The 16,920-nt window shown below is 58.5% G+C and overlaps 2 protein-coding genes across 4 annotated transcripts in view; one reads left to right on the forward strand and one right to left on the reverse strand.

The window, feature by feature from the left end:
- Positions 1-284: 284 nt before the first annotated feature.
- Positions 285-7,359, forward strand: SPDEF (SAM pointed domain containing ETS transcription factor). Of its 2 annotated transcripts, XM_059937500.1 has the most exons (5): positions 285-741; positions 2,863-3,060; positions 4,457-4,504; positions 4,618-4,764; positions 6,686-7,359. In XM_059937500.1, exons 1-5 carry the CDS (start codon positions 300-302, stop codon positions 6,862-6,864), a joined length of 1,014 nt encoding a protein of 337 aa, XP_059793483.1. In that variant the 5' UTR covers positions 285-299; the 3' UTR covers positions 6,865-7,359. The 2 variants fall into 2 exon arrangements, with proteins under 2 accessions (XP_059793483.1, XP_059793484.1); XM_059937501.1 differs by lacking the exon at positions 4,457-4,504 and having other exon boundaries at positions 300-741.
- Positions 7,360-12,458: 5,099 nt separating this feature from the next.
- PACSIN1 (protein kinase C and casein kinase substrate in neurons 1) overlaps positions 12,459-16,920 on the reverse strand; it is a 61,573-nt gene continuing 57,111 nt past the window's right edge. For both annotated transcript variants that reach the window (XM_059938896.1, XM_059938897.1), the window contains exons 4-10: positions 15,916-16,151; positions 15,361-15,516; positions 15,078-15,253; positions 14,585-14,705; positions 14,359-14,486; positions 13,186-13,373; positions 12,459-12,724 (exon numbers count right to left, since the gene is read on the reverse strand). In XM_059938896.1, the coding sequence (XP_059794879.1) occupies positions 12,615-12,724; positions 13,186-13,373; positions 14,359-14,486; positions 14,585-14,705; positions 15,078-15,253; positions 15,361-15,516; positions 15,916-16,151 (1,115 nt within the window). In that variant the 3' untranslated portion in view covers positions 12,459-12,614. The remainder of the gene's footprint in view (positions 12,725-13,185; positions 13,374-14,358; positions 14,487-14,584; positions 14,706-15,077; positions 15,254-15,360; positions 15,517-15,915; positions 16,152-16,920) is intronic.

Consider the following 16,920-nt stretch of genomic DNA (forward strand, 5'->3'; position numbering starts at 1 on the left):
ATTTGCTGCTCGCAGCCAACCTGGCTTCCCTGGGGAGTAAGGGAGCTGTCTGTTTACAGTCCTGCCCCCACTCCCACCCCACTGGCTTCCCAGCCACAAGACCTGTCTGCCCAGCCCTGTCCTAGCTGCCCAGTGACCCGGAAGCCCCAACTCTCTCCCAGGCCCAGCCACTGCCCGCTGGGCTCCTCATCTCTGTAACCAGCTTAGCAGCCCCCATGGGGATGGGGAAGCAGCCAGGACCTGACTCTCCTTCCTTTTTTATTTCTGTAGACGCAGCCGCCAGCCCAAGCAGCAGCGGCATGGGCAGCGCCAGCCCAGGCCTGAGTGGTGTCCCCCCCAGCCGCCTCCTGCTGCCCCCCGACACTGTGCTACGGACTGGCCTGGAGAAGGTGGCAGTGGGGGCAGGGGCAATGGGGCCCGAGAGACGGGATTGGAGCCCCAGCCCACCTGCCACACCTGAGCAGGGCCTGTCCACCTTCTACCTCTCCTACTTCGACATGCTGTACTCTGAGGACAGCAGCTGGGTGGCCAAGGGCCCCGGGGCCAGCACTCGGGAGGAGCCGCCCGACGAGCCCGAGCAGTGCCCCGTCATCGACAGCCAAGCCCCGGGGGGCAGCCTGGACCTGGCGCCGGGCGAGCTGACCCTGGAGGAGCATTCACTGGAGCAGGTGCAGACCATGGTGGTGGGCGAGGTGCTCAAGGACATCGAGACAGCCTGCAAGCTGCTCAACATCACAGCAGGTGAGCCCCTCCTCACGCCCCCCTCCGCCAGGGGGACACAGGCCAGCGGAGGTCACAGGGAGGTGTGGGGGCACCGCCTGGTGCACTGTGGTCACCTCCAGAGATGCTGGTGCTTCCACACGTACAGTCAGCCCCTAACACACAGCAGCTGCAAGCCTGGGATCCAGGGTTCCCACTCTCTCTGTGCCCCAACTGCACCAGCCCAGTGTCCCCACTTGGTAGGTGCCGGATGAAGCTAATACGAGCTCTACACCATCTGGCCCACCTCCTCCTCTGACACTTATATCCACTCTCCCCTTATTCACTCTGCTCCAGCCACTCCTGCCTCTTTGCTGTTATCGCAACACACACACCTCAGGACCTTTGCACTTGCTGGTCCCTCAACCCAGAGCACTCTTCCCCCACATACCTACCTGGCTCACCCCTCACCTCCTTCAGGTCTTGATTCAAATGACACCATCTCGATGAGGCCTTTCCTGACCCCTCTATTGAAATTGCTGCCCATACCCCCACGTCTTATTCCTCCAACCTGCTTTATTTCTCTCACGTTTCCTACCATCTGATATGCTGCATATTTATCTTGTTTGCTGACTGTCTCCACCACTGGAATGTACATGCCCCAAGGGCAGGGATTTTCATTTGTTTTGTTCACTGCTACATCCCCAGTTCCTAGGATGTTACCTTGTACATAATAGATGCTCAATAAACAATAACTTAATATACCAGGCCCTGTTCTAGCACTGGGGAATTCAGGGTGAACATAGCACAAAGGCTCCTGCGTTCACAAAGCTAATGTTACAGTGACGAAACAGATCATAAATAAATAGGATAATGTATCACTGGTCCAGTGGGGATGAGGGCTCTGATGAGGAGGGAACATCAGGAAGCCAGGCACGTGTCTGCGAGGGCCTGGAAGGTGTGGTTACAGAGCTTATGCTACTGGTTGAGGGGCTGCTGGGTCTCCAGTCCCCTGTCCCTCCATCATCTCTCTAGCTTTGGGCAAGCCTGACCCGTCTCCTTGGCCTTTGGGCCCTGGCATCTGAGGCTCCCACACAGGAAGGGTCTTCAGGCATCCCTCAGGCCTGGCTCCTCCTCCTCAGAGTCATCCGGGCCCAGCCCCTGCCCCCCAGTAGTCCCAGCTGGGGTCCCCCCTTGAGGCAGCTCCTGCCCAGGCCCCATCCTCCAGTGGCCCAATGCCAGCCCCCAACCCGGCAGCTTTTCCCACGGTGCCTCCGCTCCCACACCGAGTTGGGGAGGGCCCTGCCCTCTAAACAATAGGGACATAAACAAATTGCTTTGACCCTGAGGAAGAAAGTGGGTTTATTAAGTGGGGGCAGGCCAGTCTGCAGGTCACCCAGCTTAGACCACAGCGTTCACTTGGAGGCCCCATTGTGTCTGTGCCCGCAGCTTGGCCACCACCCACGTGCCCTGCTGGGCTCACCCCAGGGCGGCTCCCCAGGGAGACTTATAGGACCAAGCCAGCCACTCGCCTCCGGGCCTTGGCCCCATGGCCACCCTGTACCCTGCCACCGCTCCCCCACACTTGGTGCACGTGCACTGAGCAGCTCCCCAGCACCCAGCCCTTTGTTAGGTGTTGGACGAGGGAATGGAACTCTCTGTGCCTCAGTTTCCTCATCTGTAAAATACAGTGGGGGTGGAGAGTGGGGTTTGTAGAGCTAATTCTTGGTTGGGTTTTTCTCTGGTTCTTTGAATGGTTTGGGGAAGGCAAGAGGCATCTGGGAAAGAAAGAAGCTTGGGTGTTTCTGGTCTAATGTCACTGTCCCCTCCAGGGCTGTGGCTCCCCAAAAGGCCCTTTGGAGGGGCTGGAGGGGTCTGGGAGGACCTGAGGTCCAGGTGAGATGGGGGTGCAGAGGCCCCAGGCTGCCCTGCCCTGAGCCATGTTTGCTTCAAGGGCCCTGGCTCCTTCCTCTCACCGCCCCCTTCTTTGGTACCCCCTCCACGGAGCCCCTCAAGGACCCATGTGGCCTGGCCTGGCCCCATTCCAGGAGTGCATGGTCCCAGGCCACCGGTTCCCACGGGGGCTCCATCCGAGCAGAGGGGCCACCTTGGGGGTGGTGCCCTCAAGCAGCCTCCGGGGCTGAAGGAGTGTCTCTTGCCCAGACCCCGTGGACTGGAGCCCTGGCAACGTGCAGAAGTGGCTCCTGTGGACGGAGCACCAGTACCGGCTGCCCTCGGTGGGCAAGGCCTTCCAGGAGCTGGGGGGTAAGGAGCTGTGTGCCATGTCGGAGGAGCAGTTCCGCCAGCGCTCGCCCCTGGGCGGGGACGTGCTGCACGCCCACCTGGACATCTGGAAATCAGGTGGGACAGGCGTGGGTAGAACGCCCCACCCCCTGCCCCCCACTGCGGGCTCCAAGCCAGGGACACCAAGGGGAACAGTTAGGTCAGGATGCCTGTCCGGAGGCTACGCTCCACTGGGTAGGCAGCCCCTTGTCCCAGTCTGGGTTCTGTTCTGAATCCCAACCCCAATGACAGCTGCCTCCCTGGATCCTGGGTGAACTCTCCAGCCCCGACCCACTGCCTACCCTGGTCAAGGCCACAGAACTTAGGACAGAGCACATGGGAAGTTAAAAATAGAAGTTAGACTGTGAGGACGCAGGACATCAGATACTCTAAGTCCTTCTTCTTTGTCCTTTTTAAAATTTTGTGTTTGTTTTGTGTTGTTTTCATTAAAGAAGAAATGAGGTAATAAATGTGCAGGATTTTTAAAAAGACCATCGTGAACAACAGTATACCATGAAGAATAGTCTTCCCTCCCACCTACCCCGGCCCTCCAATCCCCCTCCCTAGAGGCAACCACTGTTGCCAGTTTCATGAGTACCTTGCCAAGGAAAGTCTATGCATATACAAGCAAGAGTAAGTGTGACTTCTACCCCTTTCTAACATGAATAGTACGAGTATCACACTGTTCTGTACTGAACAGCGTATCTTGGATCTTGTTTCCCATCACTGTCTATACAGCTGCCCCATTTTTGATGGCTGCATGCCAACCCTTAATGTTTACTTGGTCTCAATCTCATCGGGTGCCCAGTGTGCCCTGCACAGAGCCGTGCACTTCGGAGGGGTCAGTCCTCGCTCCACGAGTCAAGGCCCCTGCCCCTCAGGGCCCAGGGTGAATAAGAGGACAGGTCCCACTCTCATGGCCCAGAAACCAGTGTCCTGCCCCAGCCCAGGCCCCTTGCCAGGGTCTGGCAAGAGCAGTGGACAGTGCCAGGCTATGAGCCGGGTGGTGATGTGGGCAGAAGTTGGTGGCCTCCGCCTCCCACTGCTTGTCTGGGGAGGGGGCCAGGTGGAGAGCAGGAGGGGATGGTGGTGCTCGGGGAGCTTGGCAGCTGGAGGGCAGGGAGTGTTTTTATTATGCACCGTGCAGGCTTCACCACCCTGCATCCTTGCGAGACCTGTGAGGGGGTGTCCCAGCCCCATTTCACAGGTGACAGAAGGGAGGCAAAGCAAGGCTTGACTTCCACTCCTCTCTGAACAAGGAGCTGCCTGCAGGGCCTCTAAGGCCCCTCCCAGCTCCGAAATCTTACATTTTCTTCCAGGAAGAGGCTCTGTAAACAGCTGGTCTTCACAGGCTGGCAGGAGGGAGGGAGCCACGGGCGGGCTGCTCTGGCCCCACGGTTCCACCCAAATGCCCTCCTCCTCCCTTGGGGGGGGGGGTCCCTCTGGTCCCCAACTTCCTCTCCTTGTCCCGCAGCGGCCTGGATGAAAGAGAGGACGTCCCTGGGGGCGATTCACTACTGTGGTGAGTCAGGCAGGGCAGGGAGGCGGCCGGGGCTCTGGGGTCTGGGGGTGGGGCTGGGGCAGCCATTGAAGAAGGGGGTTCCCCACTCACCGCCCCCCTCCCTGGCTGTCCAGCGTCCACCAGCGAAGAGAGTTGGACGGACAGCGAGGTGGACTCGTCCTGCTCCGGGCAGCCCATCCACCTGTGGCAGTTTCTCAAGGAACTGCTGCTGAAGCCACACAGCTATGGCCGCTTCATCCGGTGGCTCAACAAGGAGAAGGGTGAGCAGTGCCAGGGGCAGGAGGGGAGGGGGCTGCTGGGGGCCTGCGGTCCTGCCAGGTGCTGGGCAGGGAGGGTTGGGGGCGGGGCAGAGGCCTGGAGCTGCCCCCACCTTTGCCCTGAATGCCACACACGCACTCACACTGGACCGGCCCAGGGTCTGTGTGCCATCTGTGTCCACGCGTGTTCCCCGGCTGGGCTCTGCCTGTTGAGGGTCCCCAGTGACACACAGTGCCTGGGACATAGCAGGGTCTTAAAACTCTGCTGAGAACCGGACACGGTCTTTACCCTCAAAACATCAGAGCTTGATGGAGGAAACTGATGGTGTCCAGTGAAATATACAGTGTGGGCAACAGAGGTAATATTAGATTTTCAAGTAGTCACAATTAAAAATTTTTTAAAACAGGTGAATTTAATTTTAATAATACATCTATTTAATCCAATACTATAAATTCATATAATTTCAACATATAATCGATATAAAAACTATTAATGAGATATTTCCTAAGTCTTTGAAATCTGGTATACATTTTATGCTTACAGCACCTCTCACTTCAGACCAGCCACATTTCAAGGGCTAAGAGCCACATGTGGCTAGTGGCGACCACATTGGACAGCAACAGGGTTGGATGGTGTGCGGGTGTGTGTTTTGGAAAAGGCTCAGAGCCAAGAAGCCTGGGTTCTAGGCCCCAGCCTGCCATTAGTGGCTGTGGGCGCCTGGACCCCAGTCTTCATGTTTGTGAAATGGACTAGATTCATTCATCCAGCAAAACTTCCTTGAGCACCTCCTCTGGTTCCACACTTGCTCAGCCGACATTTATGGAGGGTTACAGTGTCCTGAGGGTGTGGGGAGAATTCAGCGGTACCCCATCCTCCAGGGACCTGCAGTCTTGTAGGTGAACCAGCAGTGAAATGAGCTGGTGTGCAGAATGTGTTGGGCTGTGATGGGGTCAGCTGTGCCTGGGTCCGGGAGGGCTTCACAGAGGAGTGACTCTGGCGATGAGTGTGGAGCACGGGAAGGGGTTAGGAGGGGTGGAAAAGTTCCTGCACAAGGTGTGGTGATCCCGTGTGTATATTTGAGACTGAGAGTGAGCCGGTACTCCAGGGAGACTGTCCCATGAGGTCAGGGAGATCAGGGAGGGCGGGGTGGTCTGGGAAGCCTGCCTGGAGAGGGTGTGCTGACCTGGGCTTTGCCAGGTGGTTTAGAATGAGAACTGGGGGTGTTAATGAGTAATAGTTCATCCTAAGGGGTACTTCCTTCGGGCTCTGCTCTAAGCGCTTTCTGTACCCACTCAACAACATGGTGATCACTACAACCCCCTCTTACTGACAGGAAAACGGGGTCTCAGACAACTTCTAAAGGTAGAAAATGGCAGAGCCAGGATTCCAACCCAGGTCAGCCTGGCTCCAAATCCAGGCTCTTTCCACCATCTCCTACCAATTAATTCTGGCAGAAAGGGCTGTGTGGGCTGAAGTGTCTGAGAATCGCAAAGAGGTCTTTCAGGCTCGGGAACTGCACGGGTGACCTTGCCAAATGAGCCGTGTCTGCAGCCCGGAGCCCCGCAGGGCTTCTGCGTAGGGTGTGCACACCCCACGCTTAGGAGCAGAGGCTGGCAAGGATCAGGCCCTCAGGGCCCCAAGTCACCAACCAACGTACGCAGGTTCACCCTGCACCAGGAGGTGTGTGAGTCCGTGGTAGGATTTACCACTTCCTGGGCCCTGTGGAACACCCTTCCCACATGTTCCTTTAACCCTCACCACAACCATGGGAGAAGGTATCGTGGCCCACCGCCTGGCCCGACCCCACCCCGGGCGACTCTAGCTCCCCTGGCTCCGAGAGACTGACCTGCTGGTCTTGGTCTTTCTCCTTCCTGCCGCCCCGCCTGCACTGCTGGCTCTCTCTGGGCCCCCCTGCTGCCCCAGGCATCTTCAAAATCGAGGACTCCGCGCAGGTGGCCCGGCTGTGGGGCATCCGCAAGAACCGCCCCGCCATGAACTACGACAAGCTGAGCCGCTCCATCCGCCAGTATTACAAGAAGGGCATCATCCGCAAGCCAGACATCTCCCAGCGCCTGGTCTACCAGTTCGTGCACCCCATCTGAGTGCTGCGGCCAGGCCCCGGGCCCGAACCTTGCCCTCGCCAGACCTCCCTCCTGCCTGCCCTGCCTCAGCCAGACCCTGAGCTGGGGGACAGGGCAGTCTGCTGTCATCCGAAGTTCAAGGTCAGGGAGGGGATGGCCCCTCGCTCCAGGGGTGTCAGTGAGCTCTCTGGGGCCCGAGGGACCCCGGGGTGGGCGTGCTTTCTCCTTGGGCCTGACTGCTCCTGCGCCCAGTCCACTGGAGGACGGGGGAAGCCAGGGCTGTTCTCAGTGTTCATGGCACCCCAGGCAAGGCCCTCCCTCCACCCAGCCTCTGACCCCAGAAGTTCCAGAGCAGAGCCGACAGAACGGCAGTGACTTGGCCAAGGCCACTCGCAGTCCAGTGCCCTCTGCCACCCATTCTGTACCGTGCCTGGCATGGTGCGGGGACGTCTACACCCCCAAGTTGGGAAGCCAGGGGTGCCCTGGGGACGGATAATAAAGATACTAGAGAATTGACATGGCCCCAGTGTCCTACGGTGAGGGAGTGGCACAGCCTGTAGGCCATCAATGCTCAAATGGTTGTGGTCACAGGGGCCTGGGGTGGTCGAGGGAGGCTTCCTGGGGGAGGTGGCATTGAGCTGAGCCTAAAAGGAAAGGGGCAGTTGATTGGTAGAAGCAGTGGGAGAGAGGCAGTGAGTCCTCAAGGCCAATGAGGGGCTGGACTGGCCCTCATCTCCCCTGACCTGGTGTCGGCTGGAAGGAGGGCGTGGGCTGGAGCTGAAAAGGGTCTACGGCAGGACTGGAGAGATGGTGGTGTCCTTCCCATCCTCCTGCTCTGCTGTAGATCAGGACTTTCCCCTGGGGTGGGCCGAGGGCTGCCCCTCTTGTGAGGGGGTCCACAGCCCTTGCCTCTGCTTGGCCAACTGAAGGGGCTCTGGGTTGGGCAGCAGGGCTGTGGGAGAGGATGGGGCCTTCAGTCCTCCTCATGGGACACTGGCTCTGCAGCAAACAAAGTGGAAGAGAGGTTGGCTTGCTGGCAATTTCTCTCTTGAGAGAAGCCACAGACCTCCTCAGGGGCCCTGAAGCTGTGAGCCCTGCAAGCTGGGTGTGAGGGGCCAGGGCTCCTGACGGGAAAAAGGGGTGGGTCTGAGTGTTCATTTGTGTGCTGGGGGAGATGGAACCCACCGCCCTCTTTCCTGGGCAAAGCAACTCGGCTTCCTCATGCTCCCCTCACGTTTGTTCATCCAGCTCAGCTGACGTGAGGGCCGACTAGGCGGCCAGGTGCTTCCACTGCTTTTTGTCATTAACCTTCCCGACAAAACTGGGAGGTAAAGGTCACCCCGCCACCCGCTACTTTGCAGCTGATGAAACTGAGGCTCAGAGCAGTTAAGTGCTTGCTCACAGTCACACAGCCAATCAGCGGCAGAACCAAGAACTGAACCCACAAGGACAGGGCTCTCTCTGTCCCTCCATCCTGCGCTGTCAGCGCCCTTAGCCTCTGTAACGCTTAGCTTCTGACGACAGGCTTCCGGGAGACAGCCCAGCGCCACCCAGACCACTGAGGGTTAAATGCTGCCCTGTACTGCACCTTCTGCCCGCAGCAATTTTATTGTCTCCAGAAGAAAGTTTACTCCTGGCAGTGAGCAAACAGCACCTTGGCATCTGTCAGCTGGGATTGCACTGGGAGGAGGAGGAGGCCCTGCCCCAGGCCAGTGCCTCGCTGGGCCCCTGCTGTCTGCCCACCCCCGGGGAGGGGGCAGACTGGGCCCTGGCCAGAACCCAGCTCGGCTCTGCTGAACTGGTTTTGTCTCCGGCCTGCCCACCCTGCCCCCAAGTCCCTGGAGCCACCTGCTTGCATGTCCCCAGCTGGGCCTGGGCCTGGAGAGGCCTCCGATCTCAGGCTGAGGCTGGGGCTGGGAGGGAGGGAGGAGGATTAGGGGCGAGGAGTGGGGAGCTGGAGCCGCTCCAGAACGTGGAGCTGCGGGGGGCTTGGGTGGGGCAGCTCCCTGCTGTGTGGATCTGCACAGAGGCGCAGAGGCACACACCCATTCAGTGACACCTCCTGAATCCTCTTCCTCCTTCACACACCTGCCTGTCAGGACTCCATCTAGCCTAGGTACTCCCTGACCTTTTGCAGGGGAGCCTGCCTCCAGGGCTCCCCATAACTGCATGGAACAGCCTGTCCAAATAAGGCAAACTTTTATCTTTACTTGAAGAGTCCTCTGGCTAAAACCAGGGGTTTGTCCCTGAAGGTGGATCTGCGGGATGAAGAATATGGGGGAGAGAACAGATCCAATCCCCAAATGGACCTTTTCTCCCTGCCCTGAGCATGCCCCGAGGCTGGGGGAAAACAGTAGGGGTGAGGGGACTATAGTATATTTGCCTTGAACGATGGGTTTGTGTCAGGACCCTGTCAGGCTGTCAAGGCCAGAAGGGCGTCAGAGAGACATCTAACCAGATGGGGGAGGCTGAGACCCGGCGTGGGGACACAGTGACCTGATGGCAGGACTGGGACAGGGACTCCTGCCCTGCCCCAGAGGGGATCTGGCTGGAGTGGGGAGGCTGGAGCAGGGGCTGGGACTGGAGCTGAAGCTGGGCTGGGGGCTGAGCCCCGGGTATAACAGAGTTAGGAGCCCAGAGCCCCTGTCCTGCCCCCAAAGGGGCCCCACACGGAAATGCTGTCAGAGGTCAGGCAGGACACAGGAAAGTGTGGCATGGCCTGATGTCACACCACAGGGAGCCTGGGACTGTGAACAGCCAGGAGCCACAGGCCTCAGCGGCCACTTTTAGAATTTTGCTTTAAAAATGGAAACCTATTTAGGGGTCAAATTCACCCTTGAACCATGAGTTTGGGACCCCGGATGCCCCAGGTCTCCTGGTCAGTGCTCATCACCAGGCACCCGGGACTCTAAAGGCCACAGCCTTGGAGCCTTAGAGAGCATCTGCTGTGACTTTCCCTGTACAGACAGGACCCAGGGCCCTGGAAGGTGAAGGGACCAGCCCTCAGGCCCCCAGCCCGCGGTGGTCGCCAGGACAGTACCCAGCGTGCTCCCCAACAGACGTCCAACCGCAGGCAACTCTCAGAGCGCTCGCAAGACACACAAGACTCAGGATGACAACGTCCAGCCAGGGTGACACAGTTCTGGATTTTATCCACAGTCATACAATCACAACTTATATATATATATATTTGTATTTATATACCTTTAAATTACACAGTCATGTACAAAACAGGTGCATTGCTGAGACCACAGCACTTCTCGGAGTTTCACAGGTGTTGGACTAATGGAGTCAGGAAGCCTAGGGTGGCAGGCGGCGGGGCAGCCCCGGCTCCTCGCAGAGCCAGGCCGCAGAAAGGGCGCTTAACTGGGGACAAAACACGGTACACGCCGAGCCCCGCAGGGCGCCCCGCGGAGCATCCAGGGGGGCGGACGGGGGCTACAGGAGGCGGTGGGCGAGGCCGCTACGCTCGGTGTTGAGTGCCCGACACCAGCACTGACAGGTGGGGCTCAGGGGGACTTCCGGGCGGGAGACCCTCCTGCCCTGGGGTCCTGAGGAGCCGGGGGACTGAGAGGGAGTGGTCCCCAACAGGGCCGTGGAGGTGGTTGCTCAGAAGGAATGGGTTTCGAGCCCCCACCCCGGAGTGGGCTGCTGGAGTGCTGAGGGGGACAGGCCTGGGGTCCAGCCAGGGCCACAGCCCCTCCCCAGGTACCGGGAAGCCGCGGGCACAGAGAGGCGGAGTCCAGGCCCAAGGTGCACATGTGCTCGCTTCCTGCCTTCGAAGGGGCAGAGGCCTCCAACCCCAACTCCTGCCCTTGGGGAGAGCCTGAAGAGGCTTTTGTTCTGGAGTCCGGAGGCCTGAGGCTTCCGAAATCTTACTTCAGGCTCTGAGGGGCCTAGGGCACATCTCAGGCTGCAGCAGAGGCCCAGAAAGCAGACAGTAACAAGAACAGGGGTGCTGACTGGGGAGTTTGCCCGACCCTGTGGGTGCCATTGTCCCCAAACCCCCAACTCCCCTGGCCCCAAGGGAGGCCTGCACCAGCTCAGGCCCCTGTGACTCTGCCCAGGTCCTCTGTGCCCACATGACCAGGCTCAGGGCCTTGAGGCTGGGGTCTGCGACTTCCTGAGTGGGCTGCTGGGAGAAGAAGCACGGAGCAAAAGAGGACTGAGGCTGACGGAGGGGCTGGGGTATCACACTGTCTTTACCTGGAGGCCCGGGGTCCAGGTGCTGCTGGAGCTGAGCGGGTAGGGTGTCTGCAGGCCCGAAGCTCAGAAGTAGCATCAGCTGTGAGCAGTAACCTCGCCTGGTGCTGCAGGAAGTCTCACGGCCTCACCCCGGAGGTGTCCGAGAGACTCCTCTTCCCATCATTCCCCTACCTCACTGGGTCTTGTCCTGCCCTGGTCGGCTTCTCAAGCACCCTCGCCCCACTCCTATGGGCCAGGCTGGTTGGTACCTGGTACGAATACCTGGTAATCCAGCACCACTTCCTTTCACCAACCACAGGAAACACTCCTGCTCTTGCGGGAGGCCCTTTGCCTCCTCCCACCCACAAAAGTCCTTTAACTGAGACCCAGGCTTGGAGAGATGGAGGGGCTGCCAGCAGGAGGGGCTGCCAGGGGCTGGGGTTGGGTGAGAGGGGACAAGGAAGAAAGACCTGGCGACTGTCCCGCTTCTGAGGCCAGGGCTCCTCCCTCCTGCAAACCCACGCCTCTCCCATTGGCCACAGGCACCGGGTCCCCAGTGCCTCCCCAGGCAGGCCAGAGCAGGGGAGAGAGGCATGGGAGGCCAGCTTAGCCCAGTGGTTCTACGGTTTTAGATGGACATGGAGGGAGGGAGGGAGGGAGGGAGAGAGGGATGGCAAGAGGCCCTCCTCCCCAGGAAACGGGAGGAGGCTGCTACTGTTGTTGGCTTTGCCCTGGGCTTTGGGGCCCCTCCCCCCTGGGCTTTGGGGCCCCTCCCCCCGGCCTGAGGCCTTACGAGAGGGGGGCGGGGTCTGAGGAAGAGCCTGTGCCGGAAGTACTGACAGCGGCAGAGAAGGGCCCCAGCAGGGTCCTCCTGGTCCTTCCGCTGAGCCTGCTCCCCGTTCACTCACCCTCCTACACCCCAGTCACACTGTCCCCAACTCCAGCTCACCCCTCTTCATGTCCTGGGGAGTCTAGGGCCCCCTGGAAAGCTCTATGGGAGAAGAGGGTGACTATCCCTCCTCCAGCCCCACCAGTCCTGAGGGGCGAGGCTAGGAGAAGGGCACTCCCCAGGCAGAGTGGAAGACTAAAGAGGAGGCCCCCTTCTCGGGGGTCTGCAGGGGAGGTCTTTGAGAATAGGGAGGTGGTGGAGGGGAGCAGGGTTGGGCAGGAGGCAGAGGTCATAAAACCAGGCCCAGAGAATGGGCGCAGGTGCTGGCAGCCTGGGGTGGGGAGGGGAAGGCTGGAGGGACTGAGGCAGGATGGAAGGGTCCAGGAGACACCCATCTGGGCTCAGGAGACTCTTTGGTGGGATCTGAAGAGCGGATGTTGTGATGTCGCTGTTGGGCTAAGTCCTAAGACCCTCACCTACCCTGGGGCCATCACCCCAAGTCCCACCACCCTGGCCTCCAGGCAAATGCTCTGTCTCTTAGTATTTTTTTGTTTTGTTCTGTTTTGACTTCTAAAAAAATAAAAGCTTGATTGGAAAATATGTCTGGAACTCTATGGCGAGGGGAGGAGGACAAGAGTGGGCAGGGAGGGGAGGCGGTGGGTGAGGAGTGGGGGTGATGTGGAGGGGAGCAGGGTAGCTAGATGGCCTCCACGTAGTTGGCGGGATAGAGGCCCAGCTGCCCGCTGTCCAGCCGCCCGCGGCACCAACCCTGCTCGTCCTCCTCGCCAAGCTTGGTGAGCTCATCTCCTAGGGAGGTGACACAGAGGAGCTGGTTGACAGGAACTCAGAGAGGACTGACCCCCACCCCCACCTGCCGGGTAAGCCCTCTGATTACACTGGCCCACCCCAGTGCCCCGCCCATTACTGCCCGGATGCCAGCCCCCGGAGACCAGCCCCAACCACACCTCAACACCCACGGGCGGCCCAGCCAACCACCTAATCTCGGCTCCACCCCGGAAACCCAGGCCCCGCCTCCAGCTTCATTGCCCTAGTCCTGTCCGTCCTCCTGGCAGCCCTGCCCTCAGGCTCCGCCCCCAATCCAAGTTCTGGCCCTACCGCCACCCTATTCTCAGGTCCAGATTCTGCCCCTGGCACCCACTTGCCACTCTCAGGCCCTGCCCTTGCTCTCCAATTGAAGTCTCGCCCCCGAGGCACAGGTCGCCCTCCAGGTCTTGGCCACGCCCATGCGCCAGGCCCCGCCCCCTTACCAGCCTTGAAGCTGAGCTCGTCCTGCTCCTGGCCGTCGTAGTCGTAGAGCGCCCGCACACGCACTCCCTTGGCGTCTTCATCGAAGGGGTTGGAGCCCCCGTTGGCCTCATTTCCCCCAAATGGATTCCCGCTCTCGTCGTCCGACCACTCAGTGGCGTAAGTCTGGCCCCTGTCGTAGCTGCTAACACTGAGACGCAGAGAGAGGACCCAGCATTAAGTGGCCTCTCACCCTGTCCTCAGGGCTGCCCCCTTCTCCCAACCAGAGCCCTGACCCTAAATTCCACCAAGGCTGGAGCAAGGATGGGCCTTGTAAAACGGGGTCCGGAGCCAGTGACCCTCACTGACAGCTCTTTAACCAGATGGGAGGCAGGACTATTAGCATTACTCAGCCCTTGAGTGAGGAGGTGCTGAAAGAGACCCCAGAGAACATCTGACCCCTCATCTGAGAGGGGCATTACAACCCAGTGGCTAAGAGTGAGGATTACTAGTACTAGGGATGTAATGTACAACATGATAAAGATAATTAACACTGCTGTATGTTACCTATGAAAGTTACACAGTAAATCCTAAGAGTTCTCACCACCAGGAAAACAATTTTTTTTCTAATTCTTTAACTTTGTATCTATATGAGATGATGGATGTTCACTAAACTTATTGTGCTGATCATTTCATGATGTATGTGAGTCAGATCATTATGCTGTATGTACACCTTAACCTTATACAGTGCTATGTATCAATTAGATCTCAATAAAACTGGAAGAAAAAAAAAAAAAACAAGAAAAGAAAGAAATAAGGCCAAGGCAAATATATGAGTGAGGATTCTGGAGCCAGACCTCTTGGGCATCATATCTTGGCTCTGAGGCTTACTAACTAGCTGTATGACCTTGGGCAAGTCACTTAACCTCTCTGGGTGTTGATTTCTCCATCTGTAAAATGGGAATATTCACACAATCCTCAGAGTGTTGAGAGACATCAAGGAGCTAATTTATGGAAAATGCTTAGAACGGTGCCTGGCACACAGTAGGTGCTCTCACAGGGTTATCTATCACTACCTTTGAGAGGAGCCCAGGGTTGCCATGATTTAGACCATTTCTTGTCTCCTGAGGTAAAACTCAGCTGTCCCAGTGTGTGGACCCCCCTGGCCCCCAGGAAGCTCCATAGGAGGCACTTACCTGCCACGGTCCCCAGCCTGGGATGTGGACTCCACCATCCCAGCAGCATTGGTCAGCACTACCCCCTCTGCCTTCTTGGACTGTTTCTCCTTCTTGGTGGTGGTGTGCGGGAGGTCTGGGTTCCACTCCTGGGGGGCGTCAGGGGAGCAGTCAGGCTGGGGGGCTGCCCCCCGAGGCTCCTTCCAGCTGTTTCAGATTCCCCTTCCCCATCCCCACACATCCTCACCTCAAACTGGGGCCAATTCATGGGCATGCCAGGGCCGCTGGTGCTGCGGAACCATCTGAGGTCGTCCTGGGCGTCGGCCCCCCGGATGGCCTGCTCCAGCTCCCGGTACACTTGAACATAGCTGTGCACGGGGGAGATGGAGAGGTGCAGGGCAAGATGCACCATGGCCCCGTCTCAGCCTCAGTGAGGGCCAGAGCCTGTTCAGGAGACCAGGGTGCTGGCGTTCCCCCCAGGTGGGAATCAGGCTGCTTCCAAAGGAGCAATCTCTGAGTGGGCAGCTCCAGGTATGCCCAGTGGGCACCTTCTCCATCCCCACCTTAGCCACTCACCCATCCATCCAAGCATGTTTCTTGAGTATCTGGTGTGCGTCAGCTTAAACCCAGGCAGCCACTGGCCCCTGCAGCTCTGCCCTCCCCTTCCTGTCACTATAACATAGGGCCCAGGATGCCCTGCTGCCTCTGCCTGTGCCCACCATGCCGCCACGCCCAGCTACCTGCTATTCTCAGCTAGGTTGAGGTGACGTTTGATGTCTAGCAGCACCTCCTTGAGGAAGACCAGCCTCCTTTCCTCAAATTGCTGGCACTGTTCAAACACCTGCTCCATGCCCTCCATGTACTGGGGTGTGGTCTTGCCCACGTCATCCAGCACCTTCTCATACTTCTCCTGCATCTATAGGAACCAGGGCAAGGCGGGGGGTGGTGGTGGTGAGACCCAGGCCTGCAGCTCCCAGCTGCCACCCACTCCAAGGGGCCCTGAGACCCCAGCCCGACCAGCACCTTCTGCACATCCTGCTTGCACTTGTCCACTTTGTCCTGCAGCTTCTTCTGCTGCTCGGGTGTGACCGACTGCTCCGTCTTGCTATTCATCTCCCGGGTCATGGCCAGCTTCTCCTCTTTGCAGGCCAGATGGTAGGCCTTCTTGGCTGCCTCTAACTGTGGGGAGGGGGGAGAGGGGGCAGGGTGTAAGCAGAAGCAAACGTGTTCACTCTCAACTCCTCCCACCTGCCCGCTCCACCGGGAGCTGTGAGCACACATTCTTAAAAGGCGGAAGGGATGCAGGCCCGGCTCCAGGTATTCAGGAGCAGCGCCCACCCATCTGTGCATTTCCCTGCACTGCCTGCCCCTGTGGACTCCCTCCCGTCGGGCACTGCAGGGCCTGCCCCATCTGTGGGTGTTTCTTTCTGGCAGGCAGTGCTGCTCCCCTGTGGGCCCAATACCAGCGGGCAGTGCACTGCCTGCCACATCCGTAGAGATCCTCCCTCTGATCAGTCTGCCCCTCTTGAGCCCAGCTGCCCAGCCTCGCCCCTTCCGTGGCAGCCGCCCACCAGGCACCTCCTTTATCTTCTTGGCCCAGGGCTTCTGGGCCTTGCGGAAGCCGTCTTCAGCCTCCTTGGTCTCCTTGAAGCCGCCCATGATCTGCTTGTGATAGGCATCCTTCTGCCAGTTCTTGACCTTCTCCAGGTCCTCGTTTAGCAGGCTGTTCTTCACCTCCTGGTGCAGTTCGCTCACCTTGTCCGCCTCCGTCATCATGGCACCCCAGGCCCGCTCCAGGCTGCCATACTGTGGGCCTGAGGAAATGGCCATGCGGTCACCGGGTCCTCATTACCCCCGGCCCAGAGGCCCGCCTCACGCCTCCTTTTTCTGAGGCTTTCCCCATACTTCCCATGGCAGCAGAAATGCCCTCCTCTGCTCTCCCTATAGTTTTATCCATCTTCCAGGGCCGAAGAACAGCCACCTCCTTCAGGAAGCCTTTTCTGAGTACTCTATCCTCACACACCTCGGCCTCCAGCCCTCATGAATTGTTCTTACAGCGTCCGTCTCTGGGCCTACTCCCTGTCTCCCCCATCAGCTTGTGAGCCCCATGGGCGGCAGCCTGGACCCCCATGAGCTCTCACAAGCCAGCACAGCACCAGGCACACAGTCGGTGCTCCAGGAATGTTGACTGAACGTAAAACTGAAGAACCAACTGGTGACAGATAACAGGAAGCCACTGGGACCAGACATCCCACAGGATCTGGACCAGCAAGAACAATTGCTATAATAAAATTTGCATATGGGCCACATTAAACGCCCTGAATTTGATAGTTGAACTATGGTTATATAAACAAATGTTCTTATTCTTTGGTGTTACATGAAGAATTTAGGGTGAAGGGGCATGTCTCTAACTTAAATGGTTTGGAAAAGATATGCCTATAAATAGAGAGGGAGTGAGAAAACAAACGTAGTAAAATGTGAGCTGGTGAGTCTGGGTGAAAGGTATGTAATTCTCTGTACTGTTCTAGCAACTGTTCTCTAAGCTTAAATTATTTCAAAATAAAAAGTTGTTTTTAATCCAAC

The sequence above is a fragment of the Balaenoptera ricei genome, chromosome 11, assembly GCF_028023285.1.
Source record: "Balaenoptera ricei isolate mBalRic1 chromosome 11, mBalRic1.hap2, whole genome shotgun sequence".
NCBI classification, from domain to species: Eukaryota; Metazoa; Chordata; class Mammalia; order Artiodactyla; family Balaenopteridae; genus Balaenoptera; species Balaenoptera ricei.